The 22,807-nt window shown below is 38.3% G+C and overlaps 2 protein-coding genes and 1 pseudogene across 2 annotated transcripts in view; 2 read left to right on the plus strand and 1 right to left on the minus strand.

The window, feature by feature from the left end:
* Positions 1-519, plus strand: part of LOC135212650 (uncharacterized) — a 1,570-nt gene extending 1,051 nt beyond the window's left edge. The window contains 3 exon segments of the mRNA XM_064246277.1: positions 1-117; positions 119-218; positions 221-519. The exon segment at positions 1-117 is cut by the window's left edge and continues 246 nt beyond it. Of these exon segments, the coding sequence (XP_064102347.1) occupies positions 1-117; positions 119-218; positions 221-276 (273 nt within the window). The 3' untranslated portion in view covers positions 277-519.
* LOC135212649 (uncharacterized) overlaps positions 1-22,807 on the minus strand; it is a 209,210-nt gene that overhangs the window by 70,028 nt on the left and 116,375 nt on the right. The gene's annotated exons all lie outside the window — the stretch shown is intronic.
* Positions 6,433-22,807, plus strand: part of LOC135212397 (uncharacterized) — a 46,527-nt pseudogene continuing 30,152 nt past the window's right edge.

The raw sequence follows: 22,807 nt of genomic DNA on the forward strand, positions 1-22,807 counted from the left end.
AACACCATCAGCATACAGGTCTGATCCGGGATTGGAGTGGGTGGCCATCACATCAGTGAAAAGAGGGCGGGTCTTGTGGTTGGCGCCAGTGGGGGTAGGCCAACGGAAGACGCCTTCTTTTCACATCTGCACGAAGGATCACATCGGTAGGAAATTTGCCTGCGTCTTTGGAGAGGTCGTGAGCGAAATGCAGGTCCTCAGAGATGCCGTCCACCACTGCTTCAGTCCGATGTTCAGATCACTGATGTGGGAGTGATACTTTCACAGGGCATCTGATTTCAGGACAATGCGCTTGTTCGTTGATGATGCAAGTACAAAGGACATAATTATCAGAATGGTCTTGGGCTTTTACACTCCATGGGCGAAGCTTACAATTAGTGATTAAAAGCCTGTCCATATCTAAGGTTGCCAACTATTTCTTCCTAGATGTTCAGATCTGTTGTAATGGAAACTAATTATACTCATTAGATCATTCACCTTATTCTTTATCACCAAACTCAAGAATTGTGATATCATTTGGATAGAACAGAATAGAATTTAGGCCAAAGACCAAAGCGATGGGACTATGAGATCGATCTGCGCTGAAACGATAATTGCCAGTAAGAAGGTTGGAAAAGGTGTAACAGGAGGAAAATCTCGCAGCCGCATTATGAAACAATTGTTAGAGGTAATAAATCTGACGAAGAGAGAATATTGACTGAGGTATAGTAAAAGGAATAAAGAGATTGCAAGCTAAGGGCCGAAGGGACGCTGCAAAGACCCTAACTAATGCCTAACAGTGCGACATGTGAGGTGCACTGACGGCACTACCCGCTATGGGGAGAATTGTACTGTAATATAGCATCACTGTTTGTGTAAAGGCAGTTAACAATAGGGCACTAATTCTTAGTACCTGCCTGATGAATTTAGTAAGTTTCTGTTGAATTTTATCAAAGGATATTTGTTAACCTTCGAATTGAAATCGAAGTTTCAGGCTTTCCCATTATTTTGAAAAAAAACTTAATCATCTTTTCATAATAGATTTGCAGACAATGTCACTCAATAAAGACTTAATACAAACAAGAAAGGTTGAAGGTCAGTTTAGCCCTTCCATGAGATGCAATCCTTTGCTCATGGATAACTGTTAACTATTCGAGGATAAGAAATATATGAACAATTTGAATAAATATTGTTATCTTTCTTCTTCATCGTCATACCACTAATAAAAGGAACTGAGTCTTATATACCTAGAAAGGAAATGGCAGCAAATCTGACGTGGTGGCCAAGTAACCAGAACAATGGCTAGGTCTCGTTAATTGTGAGTGATTTTACAGCTAGCATTCTTTTTAGGAGTTGGTTGAGCATTCAATTTTCTTGTAAATAAAATGTGGCCATTTTGTTGAAGTTAGAAAGTTTCGTAATTATTGCAGTTGATGAGGCTAAAGAAAAAGGAAATGGAAAATGACCATAGCCTATCCCTTTTGGATTGCCTAACATCCAACAAATGTTTTTGCCTTTGTGCGTTTTTACTCTGGCCAAAGAAATAAAGTTAGGAAATCAGTTTTCACATTCATGATCTAAAGCGCATTATATGTAAGTAGTCCTGTATATGACATAATCAGGAATGCAGGCAAGACATTCCCTGATTCCGTATTAGGAGCAGCAAAAAGACTTCATAATAAAATCAAAGAAACTTACAAACACACAGAACCTGCTTGTACTCCAATATAGTAATATTTTCAAAGGTATTCCTCCACCTCTCAAGAATTTTAGAGTTATCTAGGATCTAATAACAATTATGAAATTAAATAAGCACTTTATATACAGAACTATTCCGACAATACTGCAAGATGTATATGTCCAATCTAATGTAATTCTTGTGATAACGTTTATAACTATCAAACTGGAAAATTATTGGAAAAGGGAACAGAAAATCACTACACACACACACACACATATATATATATATTGTTACGAAGTGCCAAGTATCTGGTTACCCTGCATCAAATATTACCTCACCAAAAGCCAGACACCTGAACCCTCATAACACGTTTAAACGACTGAATACTCTAAAGGCAACAGTGATCCCTTGACACTTACCAGTATTGCAGAAAATCAGACTAAGTTCATCAAAACAGGTGTGAGGTAATCTTGTAAGGTAATCAAATTAATCAAAGGGCATCACTCCATCAACAACTTTAAAAGTTCTAAGTATTTCCCGATTTCAGAAGTCTAAGTACTTCCCTCCCCCTGGTTCTAAGTCACTTCAAGTTAATTGAAGGAACAGCAATCAATTACCACTCTATGTTTCTACCTATCATCAATATAATCATAATCAAATATACTTATACGGTGTAAGATAAAGAAAACACTTATAAAAATTTTAAATACAAAAATTTATTATTAAATCAAAATTTATAAGTGAAATTCACAATATCAGGGAAATTACTGTTACTTGAAAACAAAGTAAAATTTAATTAATTCTTGATCAAATTAAGTAAAATTAAATCAAAATTAATTATCACAAAATTCAAGAAAATTAATTCAATCAAAATTCAAAAGTATTGGCAATAATTGAAAATCTGAAATTAATTCACAAGTGCTAAACAACAATAAATCTTGAAAAAAATTCTAAGTAAATGCAAATTAATTCACAAGTGTTAAATTTAATTAAATGTGCAATGATAAAGCAATGAAAATAACTAAGTCAATTAAATTGTGAATGCAAATGAAAATATAAAATAAAAAGACACACTTCAATAAAAAAAAATGAACAAGTGCACAAACAATGGAACAATCACAAACACAAAAATACATAATGTGTAAAAGTGTAAATTTTTTCCACTCAAAACACTGTACCAACAGTTTTTACCAAACCTTCACAACCATCTGTTATTAGTTTAACCACTGTTTTCCTAACAATTATTAGTTAACCACACTCCCTATCCATTATTAGTTAAACACAATTCCTATCCGTTATTAGTTGCAACTAATAAAAATATAACACTTTACCTTTTTGGTATACCAACTTCTTTCTCTGCTGCAGTCTTGTCTTACACAATTTCACAAAAACCAGGCGCCGTTACAAAATGATGTTTGTTCAGATTCCACAAAAGAAATGAAATAACACTAAACAAACTCTAAGAAATATCAAATATGAAATTCTCACAAGTTACGAGTGAGGCCAATTTACGTTACGTTATATAATCTCAAGGATGTCGCGGGAGAGAGAGAGAGAGAGAGAGCGAGCGAGAGAGAGAGAGATCGTGACTGCCTCGAGGTCTCAAGATAGAATGTAATCATCTTCCCTTGCGAAAACTGGACAGAGACAATAATTCTTCTCGAATCTTCGAAATCTGATGCAATCTTCATAAAGAAATGTGTAATATGCACGTGGTTTTGATCTAAGGCATAGGCGTACGAGTCCAGTCTGTTAAAAAAAAAAAAAAAAAAAAGACACGTACCCGATCGAAACAGAGGCTGAGCGACAATTAAGATTGACAGTTTTGATAACAACGCAGATTTGAGCTCGCTCGCTATCAAACGCGTTGACAGAATAGGGAAGCAATGGATCTCGCAGACACTCCAATCTTAAAGTGTCGACATAAAAGTTAAACATTCGTAGTTTCAAAAAGACAAAGTAAAAATCTCTCTCTTTTTACGTTATATATATATATATTCTTTTACAATATGTAATGCGAAATCTGAACACACACTTTAAAACATCCTATTCTAAGCTATCTAGGAATTTGAAAAAATGTTGCACAATCTTACATACATTTCAAAGAGGGAAACATGTATTTTGAAAGTAGCAATATATATATATACGTATATACACACACACACACACACACACACACACACACACACACACACATATATATATATATATATATATACTATATATATATATATATATACATATATATGTATATATGTGTGTGTATGTATGACTGAAACACGAAATTTGGAACGTGATGAATATCTAATTAAAGGTAACAGCCATGAAAGGAAGTGAAACGAAGGAGTTTATACTGTGAGGTCTTTTGACTCTATGTTCTTTACTTAGCAGACTGAAATATTTATGAAGATAAGTTTACAAAGACAGGTCGTATAAATGACAGATAGGGATTATATATCCTAGAATATAACACACTTGGAGAGTTGGTATCTTCCTAAACAGGGTACAATTTGAACGGTTTGCAAAAGGTTAAGTCCAACTCAGAAGCAGGGACAAGGCAATTTAGAGATTATACAGATTGGTAACTGACCACACACAAAATCTCATTTTGGTAAATAATAAAACCTTTTTCGTAAGGTAAACGTATTCACAAATAATATATATTAAGCATACATACATAAAGAATGCATCTATAAGGTAACTAATTTGTAATTAAGTCTCTAATTTTATCTTTAGGATAGTTCTTAAATGTTACTTATGCAAGGTCCAGATAATACAGGCCAGAGCTAATATTAAAATCACAATTGGGAGTAAGTTGTATAATGGCGTTTGATCTTGCAATTACTGAACTGACTTCCAGTTTTATTCTCTAGTTCTTTCACTTAAATGAATGAATGTTGCATTGGATGCTTGCCTAGTTTTGACAGAATGCTTATGCTGTTTAATTCTTACATCTAAATCCATGTTTGAATGGCTGATTTGAAACGAGGGACAACCCAAGCATGGAATTTTTTATATTATGTTGTTGCTTTCCTGGGGCCATTTTTCATTAGCATTTTTCCTTTTCGTGCGTTATCATAAGAAAAAACGAGATTGACCTTAAAAGATTTTAACAATGATCCTATGGTTTCAAAACTGCTCAAATAAGCAAGCGAAGAATGTTCTTAGAAGTATCTTTCACTCACGAAGTTGTGCATTTGTGATTGTAATTTGATATTTTCAATAGTGAATTTTATCAACAAATATTTTGGTATGGCAATGGACAACCCTGTATCACCACTCCTCTCAAACTTGTATATGGAATTCTTGGGAAAGCGCAATTTACCTAATATCATTTATATTCTTTTAATGTAGTATTGTTATGTTGATGATATTTTAACTACTTTGCCTGCTGGTATCGATGTAAATGATTAACTGTCTCATGTGAATAACCATGTAGCCTACCATCAATTAAGTTTACTTTAGAATTGGAAAAAGACAATTGCTTGCCTGTCTTAGATGTTTTAATTATACATAGAAAACCATTTGAATGTAAATTCAGTATCTATAGGCAACCAACCAACAACTTAATTACAAATATTTGGATCAAGAAATTAAATACATAAGAAAAATAGGGACATATTTATTTGGTTATTCTTCACATATAAGAACATTTGCTATGATACCAAGCCCACAAACGTTTTATAGTGTAACAACGCAGGGAAATATACGCATAAGAACATTATTTGCTTTCCTTATCTTAGCAGTTTTGAAACCATAAAATCACTGTTAAAATCTTATAAGGTCAACCTCGTTTTTTCTTATAATTACACACTAAAAGGAATGCTAATAAAAAAATGGCCCCAAGGAAAGGAACAACATAATAAAATTCCATGTTTGGATTGCCTCTCGTTTTATCAACCAATCTTGCAAGAATTTAGAAGTAAGAATTAAACAGCATAAGTACGTAATTCAAAAATGGGCAAACTACGGGCTGCTCTATGAGCAAGAGCCCGTGCTGGCATAAGGCCAGCTTAATCTAAAACAACAACAAACATCCAACACAATATTCATTTATTTAGGTGAAAACGACCATGAGTAAACTGGAACGTAGTTTAGTATAAGTATCTGAATATCAGTAAAGGCATGCATAAACTCGACCCATTAATTTTCAAAAGTAACAGATTTGTAATTTATTTTGTAAATTTCATTTCAGTCCAATCGAACCCGAAATCCGACAATTCTCAATTCCCACATGCAATGAGTGAATATTTAATTTCCAGCAGTCTGTGTTTACTTTTTTACCATCCCCAAAACGTACTTAGAAATACCCATACTTAAATATTGTAAATTTCTACCATTATGTATCAGCCCTCAGGTATAAGGAGACGAGACTGGTCAGGATTTTCCTTATGGTACCTACTATATATGTGTAATATTAACTCACGTGTCAATGTGATTACACATATACATCATATATTGATAACTGATTCGGTCTGTTGAACAACGTACAGTACCTTTCACAAATTGAATGCCATGGGGATTTTTACGAAAATCCTATGACCATAATTGGCTCAAAACACTCATTATCGTGTTTTGGAGTACTATTCTCCCAAATAAAATTAATCTGCTTACTAGTTGCACACGAAGAGTTGTCTATGTTACCACGTATATATAACAAAGTTTGAACCGAAAACCCTTCATTTAAAGGATTTTTTGTTTTATGAAAAACTGTTCTTTATTGATAACAGAATGTTTTCTCAAAACAAGTTCACTTGCTGACAGTCGCCACTCGCCGAAGTCTCGTAGTCGTAGTTCTCAGCTGAACGTTGCTCAGCCGCAGCGTAAACAACGATCTGTCACTTTGTCCCGAAAGAAATCGCTCTTCCTTCCGGAAACCGATTTGGCAGGATGTCGGTGACTGACCCGCTCATTAAAGAATTAAAAGGTAAATGTGTTCGTGCCAGTTGATGTTGTTATAGGTATACCTATGTGTCACGGTATTTTCAGTCATTTTGTCACAAGGAAACTGGGAAACTTCTTACTAGCTACATGAGCTTCATTGGTGGGTTTAACAAAGCTAATCTAGGCTTAGCCTAACTCGGGGGTAATAACCTACCTAGGCTAAAAGTGTTTTAGGCATAATTCGTGGATCGGAAGCCATTATATTCTTACACAGAAATTTTGGTTAATTCCAATTCAGATGAGGGTATAAATCCAGACGAGTCTCCTTAGCTATAATAGGTAGGTAGTACTACCCAGGTTCGAGTTTTGTTAAGGCAACCTTAGGTACTAGTATACTAGTATGCCAAGCTTAGGTCTAAACCACTGGAAGCTTAGGCTGTGTCGGAGTGATTTTGGCTAAGGCTAGGCTATTCTATAAAGAGTTATTTTTATCTTACTACTAATAGCTACCTATGGTGTGGTTTGAATGGGTTATCACAAACCTACGTAATGGTAGGCTTACCTTTTATACCTATAGATTAACTTAAGGGCAATGCTAGCTACTAGGTATACCTATGCTATTCTTATACTAGGCCTAGCCTGTCTGGGCCTACATACCTAGGGCTATCCTATAAGCCTATTAACGGTAGGGATTCGTTACCTAGGGTTTGCATCATGAATCAGGTATAGGGAATAGGCTACCTACCCAAATACTTAATGATATGATGAGTGATTTATAGCTCTCCCTTTTAATTCTATAGGCTAGTGCCGTTACATTGAGTAGACCAAGGCTATAGATATCTTACTGTCGGCTGTCCACCTCTTACAATGGTATAGGACGGCGACAGTTTGTATGTCTTTTCTTGCGACGGTTATACGCAAGCATTGTGGTTCTTTTTCCCCTTCTCGTCTGAGTGATATCTAGTAGATTTTGGTTCTTCTTCAGAATAAGGGAGATGACTCAAACGGACTGAGTTAACTTATTAACAACTTTATTTCTAGCTCGATCACTGGAGTATAGAAAGGTTGGTCGGATGACCGCTCAGTTGGGAAATCTAAGTTGAACTGAACTATACAAGAGGATCGCGTCGATAGCGTAACACTAGCTATCTCAGCGTTTATAGAATAACAAGAATAAAATGAACACGTAGCCATACGGCTTGGAAGTCACATGTTTCCGCTACAGGTGAATAGGTCAACTGCTTCCCATGGAAGTGTATTGTGACCTGTTTACAAGACAAACCTAAATGTTTATGCAGGCAAATGCAAACCAGGCTACTGCAAGCATTGCATAGCATGGTCTAGTTTTTCACGTCCCTGTTATGGCGCTTTAGATTACACTCCTAATTCGCCAATGACCCCTTGGGTCATGGGTTTATTTACAGATATGGAATTTATCTGTATACAAAATGTAATATATTACAGATATAGCTACTATGTAGTGGCAATAACCTAAACTAGCACTGTAGGCATGATGCACTTGCAGACAGTTCAGTTTTCCTCTGGTTTTGCACTCCAGCCATGAATTACCTAATTTGGGTGATGAGTGCTATTTTTTACTCATACCTAATTGACATGCACTGTTTAGTGCATGGTTTCCCACCATTGGTGTAGATTATGATCTCACATTCTATCATACTACCTAGCTACCATTTCTTGTGAAATTCTTGAACAGAAAATTGTTCCAACACTGTATACTGACCCCTTTGTCCTTTACATGAGGATGCCTCTCAGCAAAAAGCTGGAAACGGCCCACTAGACTTTTTATAGCAATTGGTAGTTCAGTAGTTGAGAGGAAACTGGTACATTGCAAATCACTTTTTGCTTTCGGCTGCTGTCTTGTTCGGAAATGTATTGCATTGCTCTCTGCCCGACTATCACTGAGCTTACCTGTAATACTGCCTGTGTATTAGTATGGTGATATTATTCCTTTTTGTGTTTTCCAGTGCCCATGCATGTGTTTTGCTGTTTTTGTGAATTGCAACGTGCAAACCCTTGAGTTTGAGCCAGCTTCTAAAGCCTCCCTTCCCAAGCACATGTGTCTGGGGTTTGGTGGCAAGAAGTGCAATAACTGGCTGTCGTCTATGGATGTCAATGCTCATGCTCTCTGCACATCTTGCAGGGGGGAGAATTGCAACCCAGAGTTAACTTGTGATGAGTGTTATGTCATGGTCCTGTGTGTAGTGGATGAAGTTTGCAGGGAGTAAACGTTACCGGAGGAAGGGCTCCAGGACACAGTTGGAGGCGTCACACACCCCTGGCGTCTCCCTCAGTGCCGTACCCTTCATCCTCGTCTCCATTACCCGGCTAACTTTCTCCTCTTGTTCCCTCCTCGCCAAATTCGTCGAGCGAGGAGGATGGAGGAGAGGCAAAGATTCATGATACCCTCAGTACAGAGGTCTTCCCCTCTGGTCAAAACCTATCCTCCCCCACTAGCTAATGTCATGGTTCCTTCTTCAGGTCTGACGGAGGGGCCGACCTTGGACCTCTTTGCATCGTAGTAGAGCGGGAACCCCATCGTTACAGGTCTTGCTGATGCACCTGACTGCCTGTCATGACTTGCGTAGTGGAGACCCCCACAACCACCTCAGTCACCACTACAGCATTTGTAAAGGTTCTGCATCTAGTGTACTATCATCCAACTACTACAACACCCATGGTGGTGACAGGACCGCAGTGACCCTCCTGACGCCTCCGTCTGTGGTATCTCCCCCTCTGGGATTTGAGACACCCCGACCATCATCACTATGTCTGATGTTCCAAAGGGACCGATTGCTACTAGGCTAATGCAAATTAATGGGTTTTGTAAAACTATATTTTATTATGAATAAATTTTTTCTTTCAGATACAAACCATTTACAACAAATTAGCCCTCCTTCCAATCACTTCAAGTTTTGTGCTTATGTATGGTGTGTAGGGGGACATCTGGGATGCATCTGGAGACTATTGCCACCTCAGATTATCAAAATGATGAAGTTGTATTTGAAGCGTAATTATTTTTACTGAGAAAAGTTATCCTTTAGATCGAATGGTGTTAAATTTTTGTTAAAAATCTGATTGTCTCCAATGAGGTAAGGGTCTGAATAAATTTTAGACTATTTTATAACAGTCACATTTTATTTGACCTCAGTTGTACAAGAATTACCCTCTGGTGCATTCACTTTAATTGCCGGAACATGCTAGGGGGTGTAATTGTTATAGTGCAATCAGAGGTAAACTCCAGACAAACTTAATCATGACCGAAACCATAGCGCCAGATCCAGTACCATAGAGGAAGCCTACCATGCTGATTAGTAACACTAGTGCTAAGCTGTCCTGTGCTTAGTACTATAGTGCTTTATCCAAGGACCTTTGCACATTTCAGCTTGGTGCAGTGAGCAGTTAATATTTAAAATGAGTTCTAAGCATGATTAAATACTATGGTAGTATACTACCATATAGGCCAATGTGTGGTACATAGTTGGATCAGAAACAATCTTTCATTTTCTCTGTTTTTCATAGAATTGAAATTGCTATAAAAAAAAGGAAAGGTCTCAGCAGTGATTTTTTAGGATTTATTTTAGTTGTGATAGTCTTGATATTAGAGCTGTAATGTTTTTTTTAAATCTTTTTGTAAAGAATTTACAGTAGTATATAGTTTTAAGATCTGCTATTATGATTGTTGTAGAAGTTTTTTTTTTTTTTCATTTTTTGTTAATGAACATATTCCCAGAATGCTGAAGGTATTGAATCTGATTTGTATCATTCATTTGCTTACTGATTCTTTATTTATTCATCACAGGTCATGTCCCTAGAGGCTACAAAGGCATCTGCAAATGGCACTCTTACAGATACACAGTCATTCCTCTTACCAATGTGCCAAGTCTTGGAAGAAATATTTCGTAAAGGAATGAACAACCAAGTTCACTCGGCTTTTGGCATCACCCGCCGTGATTCTGGGCTTGGATCAACAAAACTTTTCAAACATCAGAAGGGTAAATTTTCACTGCTCAATGTATCTATTGAATTTAGAATTTTTAGTATTAAATAATTATAAGTGTACAAATATCCATAAGGGACCGATCAAGAGACATCCCAACTAGTTAAGTTTCTTGATACCAGTGTCGAACTGTTACAAGAGTGCATAGTATAAAAAATAGTCAGGTTTTAATAACAGGAATTTATGGAATAAGATCAGCATATAAAAAACACTTAAATTATTCATAAATTTTTGTTTTAAGGCATAGTACTGAATTACATGGAAGCTCATTCTTTTAGAAGATATGCATAAAGTTATCTTAGTTTAACCAGACACTGAACTGATTAACTGCTCTTCTAGGGCTGGCCAGGAGGGTTATAGATATTTTTTACGTGGCTAGGATCCATTGGTTACTTACCAACAGGACCTACAGCTTATTGTGGGATCAGAAGCATGTTTTTATAGAGAAATTAATTTCCAATCACCAGAAATAAATTCCTCTGATTCCACGTTGGCAGAGCGGGGAAACGAACTTGAACTACCAAATCGGTAGGTGAGCATGTAACCCGCTCTCCCAACAAGGAATTCATAAAAGATGGCATGCGTGTACCAGTGTAAAATATATTTAAAATATTGTTTAGTGCAACTTGTAAAAAGTTTCACTCTTGATGAAAGTTTGTTTTATTTGCAGGTTGAGTTAGTAGTTTTAAGCGAACAGTAGAATTCCCCCCCCCGTATCCAGTTAACCAGTGCGTAGCAACTCCTCAGGGACGTGGCCGTCTGTTTATCAGAGCTGCCCTTAAAGCCAAATGTCTCCATGTTCCTGTTGAAACAATAGTAAGAATTGTCTTGTAATCTTTGAAAATTTTCTGGCAAAACAAAAGAAATTGATTGTTAGAACAAACCTATTATACATAATTCACTGTTTCATGGTCGCAAAATCATCCCAGACACTTCGCTTGCTTTCAAAAAGGTAGTACTGTTCCTGTGTGGACAAATCCCATAGTCTCCATCAAGGAAAAATCAATGTGCTCTTGAAATCCCCAGTTGTGTCTTCTTTATTGTTTGCTTATTTTCTTGTTTCTTTCATTCATTGCTATGCATTAAGTGTGTATCTCTTCAGCAGAAAGTGTTGTTAGTGATTTTTATCTTTAGTAGAACGAGATACGTATTCCTTTTGAACACAGCTTTGGCTAAAAATGGGATACACCTAAAATTGGGCAAGATATCAGTGGAACCTCTGTTTTTGTGCATAATCCTTTCCAGAATCTCCGATATCCAAAATGTACGAAAACCAAAAACGATAATTCCTCGTGAGGAATATGTAATGTAAATAGTATTAATGTGTTCAATATTGCACGGCCAACGGCTGGATGAGTCTCCTTGGGACGTAGGCCTCAATAGAGCATTTTGTCTCCCTAGGGAGACTTCATCTAAGAGTCCTTCAGTTCTCCCTAAGAGACAAATGGGACAGAAGTAGACATCCCAACTCATTCAAGTTTCCGATCACCCAGGAAATCAAGAAACACCTACGTTGGTGGAAATCAAGAGACAGGTTACTAGTAGGGAAGTCTCTTTTTCCTCAGAACCCAGACTTAAACTTTTATTCCGACACATTGGATCTGGGCTGGGGAGCTCTCTTAGAAAACAAAGAAATCTCCGGGATGTGGTCGAAGGATCAACTTCGTTGGCATGTAAGTGTTGAGGAGTTAAAAGCAATACAATTGGCCCTGATGGATCTTTCCTTAGTAGCGTCCAGAAGGACAGTTGCAGTCCACTTGGACAACACAACTTCTCTAGCTTACATAAGCAGACAAGGAGGAACACATTCATTCTCCTTTTGCGAGGTAGGAAGAGACCTTGTCGTATGGGCGAAACAAAATCAGACTTCGTTGTTGACCAGGTTTGTTTAGGGAAAAATGAACGTCTTGGTAGACTAGCTGAGCTGCAGGAATAAAGTCATTCAGACAGAATGGACCTTAGATCCACTGGTATGTTTAGACTTATGGAAACTCTGGAGGACACCAATGTTGGACCTTTTTTGCGACGAAAACCGTTGAAAACTCGACTTCCACTTTTTTTTGCTCCCCAATTCCGGATCCTTGAGCATGGGCAACAGGTGCCATGCTACTTGATTGGTCCAACAAGTTTTTCTACGCTTTTCCCCTGTTCACAATGATCAGGGAAGTATTGAACAAATTCCAGCGTCATCAAAACGTACCAATGATCCTGATAGCACCATTTTGGCTACTTGAGGGAATGGTTCCCAGAACTAATATGTCCTACTGTAGACTTTTCCAAGACCCCCACCTCAAAAGAGAAAGCTTCTGTTACGCAGTGCACCAATTTTTATGTGGTGCATTTTGCAAGGTAGAGTGTTCGAGTTATATGATCGCTTGCCTGCTTTTTCTTCTTGATAATGCGTTCTGCAGTCTGGTCCTATGTTTACTTTATGCGTCTTCTTAATGTTAGTTCTGGATTAGTAATCTTATTAGGTTAAGGCGTAGTCTCTGGAGAAGTTTGAATGAGATGAACAGCAGTTTCTTTAGTGTGCAAAGAATCAGAGGTACACATGCAACTACAAAACTTATAAATCTATTGTTGGACTCTGGCAATATTCCTGCTCCTGTGCTCAATGACGGCTGCAAGTCCACTTTTTCTTCTTCTGTCGGTCTGGAATTCAGCCACCCTCGGTTCAAATTCGGCACCACCTCCTTAGGCGGTGTAGATCTTGGTTCTCCTCCCAACTGGATTCTTGATTCGTGGAGTGGTGTTTCCTTATCTTGTCCCCATCCACTGTAGGTGGGGTTAACATGTTAATTCCTCCTTTTCCAGGCGGAATCAATAATTTAACATGTTAATACCTCCTCCGGGAGGCGAAGCTGCATTCTTTCTAGAAGCTGAGCAAGTTTGGTGCGAAGTCACAGGTTAAAGATTTTATGACGGTCTTAAGATTTTAATTGTGATGGTGTTATGTTCAACTCCTGTGACTAAGGTTTTGTTGATCAAATTCTGGCTCATGCACCACACTCAATTCTCTCTCTCTCTCTCTCTCTCTCTCTCTCTCTCTCTCTCTCTCTCTCTCTCTCTCTCTCTCTCTCTCTCTCTCTCTCTCTCATTTTAACTACTCTCTTTGTTTCATTTCAACTACTTTCATCAAAAGTTGTCCTCTGGCTCTGACAGGGTACAAACTATCGAAAGACTCCTCAGAGCAAAAGGTTTTCCAAATGCAGACTTTAGTCGTCATCTGACGTATACCAAAGCAAGTGGACAATATTCCGAAACTGGTGCATAAGCAATAGATTCTCTTCTACTAAAACATCTTTAACAGAGATTGCTAACTTCCTTTTATTTTTGAAGGAAACAAAAGGATTATCTTCTACCATGATTCAGAGCAATCCTTTCCCCAGTGTTCAGGCACAGAGGTATTTTTATCCACAAATAAAGATATTTTGGACTTCATTAAATCCTTTGATACGAAGAAAAGAAACACAGAACTTGTCTCATAGAATTTAGATATAGTGCAAAAGTGGCTCTTGTTCTCAGTTTGAACCCCCAAGATTCAGCATCTTCTCGTGATTTGACAAAGAAAACTCTTCTTAGTGGCTCTTGCAAGAGCTAGAAGAGTTAGTGAGATACAAGCAATGGACAAAAGTCAGTTTTGCGGCAGGCATCGCAATATGTTCTTTCACATAGGGTTTTCACGCTAAAAATGAGAATGCTGCTAAACCTTGGCCTCAATCCTTTGAAATTAAGTCTGTCAGGAATTCTAGGATCGGAAGATGAAGAAAGTGTGCTCTGCCCTGTAAGAGCACTTTAAGTATTATCTTAACAGAACGGAAAAGATTAGAGGTCTAGTCCATCTAGTAACCTCTGGACCTCAGTCAAGGAACCTTCATGGCCAATTACAAAAATTGCATTATCCTTCTTTCTGAGGGATATAATTAAAGAAGCACATGCTCAAGTAGCAGAGGAGGATATCAGATTAGTGAAAGTAAAGGCACATGAAGTCAGATCAATAGCGACTTCATTCGCTTTCAAACATAATCTTTCTCTTACGTCCATTTTGTAAGCGACTTATTGCAGTTGCAAGTCGGTATTTGCTTCTTTTTATCTTCGGGACTTGGAAACAATGTATAAAGATTGCAGTACCTTGGGACCTTTGTTGTTGGTTGTCATGGTATTGGGAGAGGGAGTGTAGGACGTGTCTTCCTTTTCACATTTTGCCTTGATTTTATGTTGTGTTCTTGGGACGTCTGGGGTTACAGTGTACCTGGGTATCCACCGGTTTTTATGGTTGGGGTAATTTTAATACGTATATAAGTGTAGGTGAAAGTGTTTGTTTTTTCTCTGGTTTTATTGTATTGTTAGTGGTGACACCCTGGGCAGGGGCATATATTTGTTTAGTCCTCTCATTAGCGTTCGGAAATATCCTCCGCTATGAGGCCCCCACTTATGTAGTAGATGACCCATGGCTACACAGGGGACCCCCTGTATTCACGTTCCCCGGATTTGCGGATTTCTCTCTGGGGCATGTCTACCCATTATTTGCGGGGGATTTGCATATTTGCGGGATTTTTCCGGCGAAAATAATCACTAATTAGTGTATTTTGATGTTATTTTCATGACTAAATACATTTTTATGGTACAAAAATTATTTACTAATTTTCAAATACTAATATTGATAATACTGTATTAGTAAGTTCAATAAGATTAAATGATATCACATAATAATAAAATAGTAATTCTCTCTCTCTCTCTCTCTCTCTCTCTCTCTCTCTCTCTCTCTCTCTCGGTCTCTCTCTCTCTCTCTCTCTCTCTTCTCTCTCCTACAGAGATGTGTTTTTTTTTTGTATGATAAATAAATGATTTACTATTTTCATATATTAATATTAATGTATACAGCAATAAAATCAATTAATTAAGGAAAATACTAATGTGAATTAGTAAGGTTTTAGTTTATAAATTTGAAAAATTATATAAGAATGAAGGAAATCCCAGTCTTCTCTCTCTAACTCCAGGTACCTAAAGCTGTCAGTTATCAAGTACTAATGGGACTGGAGGGGTAGGAGCTGTTGTGTTGTTGCCACCAAGTGTTCATGCAATTTCTCTCTCTCTCTCTCTCTCTCTCTCTCTCTCTCTCTCTCTCTCTCTCTCTCTCTCTCTCTCTCTCTCTCTCTTTTACTGAGACTCAAGAATTTTATAGTACATGTGCTATATGTTTTTAATACTTTCAAATAATAATAATATTAATAATAATATTAATGTAACTGTAATTACAAAATTCATATTACATGATAGTATTTTAAAGAAATACAATAATCTATCCATTTCACACTCTTAATTAAGGATAACTCCTCTCTCTCTCTCTCTCTCTCTCTCTCTCTCTCTCTCTCTCTCTCTCTCTCTCTCTCTCTCTCTCTCTCTCTCTCTCTCTCTCTCTCTCCACACAAGATATGTATGTCATAGTGGTAATTTCCTCTCTCTGTTTCGCTCGAAGCGTTATAAGTATTTTCTTTGAGAAACACACACACACACACATAGTATGTAAAATGTTCATTGATATTTTCTGTTGTTAATAATAATAATGATGATAATAATAATAATAATAATAATAATGATAATAGTAATAATAAAACTACATTGTTCCGATACGTATACAAACCCTCGGTCCTTTAACAATAGGAAGGTACTTAGCGGCAGCTGAACCGGTCGTAAGATTCGAACAAGGGGGTTCGGTAGTTAACTACTTGTCCGGCAGCTGACGGTCAGCTCGACTGCGAGGAGAGGAGTCACTTTGCTTTCGGCCGCGTTGGTGGATGGACGTATTGCTCGCCTCTCTGCCCGCTTCTGTCATATGCTTGGTTTGCTTCACTGCGTGAAGACTTTTTTGCTTTTCCTTTTACTGTGTGCTAGTGCAAAGGACAAACACGAACTCCCCAGGGTTTTACAACAGGCTCTTCGTAGTCTTCAAGGCATCAGGGGGATGGAGACTTGTTTTGGACATAAGTACTCTGAACGTCTTCATCCGGAAGACGAAATTCCGATTGGAAACCAGTTGATTGGTAATGTCAGCCATCCAACTGGGGGACTGGATGGTATCTCTCGACATGAAGGATGCATACTTCCATGTCCCCATCCATCAGAACTCCAGGAAGTTCCTGAGATTCGTCTTCAAGAAGAGAGTCTTCCAGTTCAGAGCCCTCTGCTTCGGTCTGTCAACCGCCCATCAAGTATTTACTCGGATTCTGGCTCCTCTGGGAAAGTGGCTGCATTTGATGGGGATCAACACAGCTTTTTACTTAGACGACTGGCTCCTGAGAGCCAGATCCAGTCGTCAGTGTGTGAAGGACTTGGAGAAGACGCTTACTTTGACACAACAATTGGGTATCATAATAAACACGGAGAAGTCCCAATTGATTCCAACTCAGAGGATTCCCTATTTAGGGATGATACTAGACTCTCTAGCTTTTCGGGTTTTTCTCTCCCTGAAGAGGATAGAGTCCTGCCTGTTGACAGTCCAGCAATTTCTGGTTCACCTGTCCTGCTCAGCGCTCGAATGGATGAGCCTACCTCGGGACCCTGGTTTTATTCCAGTGGAGAGTTTTGGTCAGGTTAGGACACCCTAACACATTGAGGACCGCTTCCAGTTCTTCCTGAAAGCAAATTGGTCTCGGAAGACACAGTCGGACTCACTAGTTTTCCCCCCTGACGAAAGAGATAAAGGTGGATCTTCGTTGGTGGCATTCGAGGGAAAGATTACATGAAGGAATTTCCCTAGTCATATCGAACCCCGACCTGCAGTTCTTCTCAGACGCGTCAGACAGCAGATGGGAGCCTTTCTAGGAGACAAGAGAGTATCAGGTCTGTGGACAGAACGAGAAAAGACCTTGCACATCAGTGGGAAGGAATTGAAGGCCATCCTCTTAGGGCTACAAGCGTTTGACCATTTAGTCACAGGAAGAAACACAGCGGTCTACTCGGACAACACCACAGCGTTGTCATATGTACGGAAGCAGGGAGGGACCCACTCATTCTCTCCCAACAAGATAGCCGAAGATCTCCTCACCGGGACGAACGAGAAGAGGATCACCCTTTTTCCAAGATTCGTACAAGGGAGAATGAACCTGTTTGCAGACGAACTGAGTCGGGTAAATCAGGTGTTACCAACAGAATGGACTCTGAACGAGAGTGTGTGTCAGACCTCTGGAAGCTTTTGGGGGAGACCATCAATGAGACCTGTTCGCGACATCGAGGAACAATCGCCTTCCCATTTTTTGTTCTCCGATTCCAGAACCGCTAGCGTGGAGAACAGATGCGATGCTGCTAGATTGGACAGGACTGAACATTTACGCTTTTCCTCCCTTCGGGATGATAAGAGAGGTCTTAAACAAGCTTCAATCGCACCAGAATGTAAGTGCCATTCTGGCCCAGGAAAGAGTGGTTCCCAGACCTTCTCAATCTGTTGCTGGATTTTCCCAGACTACTACCACAAAATCCATTGCTTCTCAGACAACCCCATTTCAACCGATATCACCAAGGGTTGTCCGCTCTGGCCCTGACAGGATTCAGACTGTCAGGAACCTGGTCAGAGCAAAATTGGTTTCGCGAAGGGCGTCAAAAGCTATAGCTAGCTGCAGAAGAAGCTCTTCTGTCAAGCTCTACCAGTCCTAGTGGAAAGTCTTTAGGTCGTGGTGCAGACGACATAGCATCTCTTCTTCTGAGACATCTGTAACAGAAATTGCAGAATTTTTGTTATTTCTGAGGGACACCAAGAAGTTGGCCACTTCAACTAATAAAGGATATAGGGCCATGCTTTCATCGGTTTTTCAAGCATAGAGGCCTTGACATTTCGTCAAATCAGGACATCAGTGACCTGATCAGATCCTTTAGTTCCTCCAAGATTTTCAAGCCTGAAGAAGTGGAATGGAATTTGGATGTAGTTTTAAGGGGTGGGCTTAAACGGCCCCCAATTCGAACCGTTGAATTCTGCAACCTTGAGGGACGTAACTAGGAAGGCACTATTCCTAGTCCTTAGCCACAGCGGGAAGAGTAAGCGAGTTGCAGGCGATGAGTAGAAGAGGGTTTTCCCCGCCAAGGGCAATGCAGTTTGTTCTTATGTAACAGACTTCCTTGCTAAAAATGAGGATCCTTCGAATCCTTGGGCCCGTTCTTTCAAGATAAAGAACCTAATGGATGTAGTCGGGTCGGAAGATGAGGAATGTACAGGTAGTGTTAGAGCCATCAGACACTACCTGACTAGGACAGAAACTGGTGAGAGGAGAGTCGAGCCGACTCTGGTGCTCGGTGAAAGACTGTCTCGGCCTCTTTCAAAGAAATGACAATGTCCTTTTTCCTGAGGAGCTTGATCCGAGAAGCACATGCCCAAACTCAGGAACATGCCCTTAGGGTGCTGAAAGTGGAGACGCATGAGATTTGTGCAGTAGCAACGTCTTTGGCTTTCAGACAGAATATGTCTCTATCCTCCATTATGCAAACAACATTCTGGAGGTCGAAATCTGTGTTTGCATTGCACTATTTGAAGGAGGTGGAAACTACTTACGAAAACTGCTTTAGATTGGGACCGTTGTCAGTAGCAGGAATGGTGTTGGGAGAGGAAGCCTAGGGGGACCTGGTTTTTTCCCTCTTATCAACTCCTCGCCTTGAATTTGAGGTTTTTTGAGTTTGTGGGAAGCCTGCGTACATGTACCTGAAGTACCCACCAGTTCTTATATCTGTGGTTTTTATCTGGTCTTTTTGCCCACAGGGCAAGGGCAAATTATTGTTGTTTTTGTCAATCATTGGGTGCACTTCCATGATTGCAAAAATCCCACTATAGTAGGGACGACCTTGGCCTTTACTGGCCACGTCTCTTACTTGTGATGAGAGCGCCAACCAGAGGCAGTATCTACCTGTATCTGCTCTCTCAGAAGGTAAGGTACGGTCAGACATATATAATGTGAGCACATGACTGTTGTTTTTGTTCATAAAGCTGTCCATGTACCCACCTTCCTGTAATTGTGAAGTCAGCTAATGTAATTGTTTGGTAAGTATATGTGAAACCTTATTTTATCATTAAAATATAATTTTTTTTTTAATGTCAATTATGTTTAAGTGTAATCTTGGACAGAACAATACAAAGAAATATTAGAAAAAACATTTATATCTCAAAAGTTATTGCATGTCCCCATCTTGGTAAATCTCATAAATATTTTACAATAAATATACTCAGAATTTGTTACTGATTATAGTATTATCTGTTATGATATTGTGTGAGCTATTATTATAATTTTACAGCATGAAATAAAATTAATTATTAGCAAAAACATGCTTAACTAGGTAAAATTTATGAACGTCTTGGAAGAAAGCCCTACACAGGGTTGTAAATATTCACCTTCAACTTCCGTGGAAGGTACAGAAAAAAGTTTTTAAAATTTTTTTTTTCCCTTACACCATATGCATTTGCATATCTTCCTCTTTCCATTAATGTGCTTCTGTCTTGAATTGGCCAACCTAAAGGTTTGTCTGGTCGGCTACAGGCAGTCCCCGGTTATTGGGGGACTACCGTTCTAACGGCTTGATGATATGTGAAAATTGCAGATAACTGAAAATTGGCAATTTTTGGCGCTTATTGCACCAATAATCGGTTAATGGCTCCTCTTTTAGGTATGTATCGGCACCAATACTCTATTATTGGTGCTGATGACTGGAAATTGGTGCACTTTCAGCGCTATACAAGCTTAAGACTGGACCACCAATAACCAAGTCCGCTGATAACCGGGGGCTGCCTGTATTTAGCCGTCCCTTGATGGTTGAGCCACTAAACTCCTTTATTATTTTTCTTTTGATGATTTTTATACATTTACTTTCATATAAGTTTATAAATACAATTCACTTTTCATTGAATATAATTTACTTGTTACAACTTTGACCATAACCTTACCAAACAGGTGCGTATGAAATGTAATGAAGGCTTATATGATGAAAGCTCAATTATTGGTGATGAAATTCTGGTGAGATATTCCTGAGCCTTCTTTATCAATGTTCTCATTTGAACTTTGATATGAAATTGAAAATGCTTCATTTTTGGATGAAACATGGCAGCTTCCTATCTATGAAGAGTATGAATTAGTTCCATGCATGGATCTTGGAGTGTATTTAGGGTAAGTACTGTATTTCTGTTTTTTGTAGTTTAACATCTTATTCATACCTGAGGGTCTTTCATAAATATTTTATCTTCATATTATTGATTTTTCAAACAAACCCATTACTCAAATGCAGCCCAAATTCAAGGAGTTGAAATGTTCCACACTACTTTTTTTTATTATTATTTATTTATTTATTTATTATTTGTTTTTTGACCAAACAGAAAATGGCAAAGCATTGGTACTATCACATTGTGATATCTGGATCCACATTTCCACTGTATTTCCTCACTTTTATATATTTAGGCTGCTAACAAAGGTGTAGGAAGGACACTTTTAATAAGTGATGAAACATTGGTTTTTGTTTCTAGAAAATTAGATTTGTACCTTCACAAACTCATCATTCATATATGTTCTGTTTAGTCCCTGTCTCAATTTATGTGGAGTGATATAGGTTTTTCTTAAGGACTTAGAGTTGGTTTATCTGACATTTGGTATCTATAAAGAGGATACCAATGAACCAAAGGCAATGAGAAGGACAGGGACTCATGTGTGCAACAAGGAACCTGTTAATAGAAGTAAAATAAGGCATTTAGACTTCAGCAAATTTTTTTTATGAAGTTTATATGTTCCTTCCTTTGGGTGAAAATAAAAAAAAAATGATTAACAGGTACTTGCCATTAAAATAAATTAAGACGTCTGGGTTACATTTAAGAAGGAAAGATGTGGAGGGAGATCTTATCTTTAACCTGCACTGCTTTGCTAATGTCTGAGCCAGTAAGATGGTGTTTCCAGGAATATGCTCTTCTGAGCAGCTTGTGAAGGGAAGAGTTTAATCTATCTATCCTTGATTCCTTGATCCTACTAATAAAGACAATGGCTCTTACTGGACAGAAAAGAAAAATCCATGTAACCTCTGGTGTAGGAAACAAGAGGGAATGGGGAAAGGCAAAAGGCACTTTGCAATGGTGCCTTATTCACCACAAAACTAGCTCTAAATTGCAGTACTACGTTAAGATTTCCACCTTCCAGTATGGGTAATCACTAGAAAAAGCATGAAGCTTGCTTGTCTTGGCCCAAAAGCCAGGAACGAAGTCATTTGTTAGTGTGAGAACCTGTAGGGAAGTTTTTTTTAAGTTCTTAAGTAGGCAAGTAGGCATGGTGAGGGTCACCAGTAAGCTTTCCTAACACATTTCACTTTGTGGGATCTCTGCATAGTTGATGAATCTGCTGAGGATGAGTGTGTGTTAGGTCGTGTGAGCAAACCTACTACACAACAGATGAGGGGCCCCCTGTCTAAGTTAGGCATCATGATAGTGCAGGAGTCTTAATGAAAAGTATCTCAAAGTAAAGAGAGATATGAAAGCAAATACAAATAAAAGTTATACAAAATGCAAATATAAGTAAGCAGAAGGTCTACTAACATACAATATGAAAACTCGGTTACAGAAGCCTGTAAGTCATTAAGAGCAAAAATATCAAAATGTTGCTGAGAAAACTGTACAAGGTGTATATGTATGACCTACAATAACCAGTTACAAATATTCAATTATTTGTCTTTGAAGAAGATTTATCATTTATCAAATAATACAAATATTCGATGCAAAAACTAACCATTGCAGTATTTAAATAATTGAAGGCTAATGACACCTGCTAGTTAGCACCCAGGTAAGAGAATGGACGCCAAAATATGCACAGCAGAGGAAATTAGGACAAGGTAAGAAAAATTGGCACAGGTGAACTTTGCACACTAAACCTGTATGTAAACTGAAGAAATGCACACTAAACCTGTAAACTGAACAGATGTACATTACCTATAGACAAGAAATGTACATTAAACCTATAAATTGGACAGATGTATACTAAACCTATAAACTGGGCATAAACTATGTAAAGAACTTACTTTAGCAAATTGGCTAATGAACTTACACATGTTGCCTAATTTTACTTGGGATCGGTCTAATGCCCCAATGCTAAATAGTACTAACACTCCCCAGAAACACTAACTCCTAAACTAATAGTATTGCTTTCTGAACAAAATGTAGCAAACCATCCCTCTTGACGAACAGTTGGAAAATCCTTGAAATACCTCTCCAGGGGCTGTTACTATTTCACTCAAAG

The sequence above is a fragment of the Macrobrachium nipponense genome, chromosome 41, assembly GCF_015104395.2.
Source record: "Macrobrachium nipponense isolate FS-2020 chromosome 41, ASM1510439v2, whole genome shotgun sequence".
NCBI lineage: Eukaryota > Metazoa > Arthropoda > Malacostraca > Decapoda > Palaemonidae > Macrobrachium > Macrobrachium nipponense.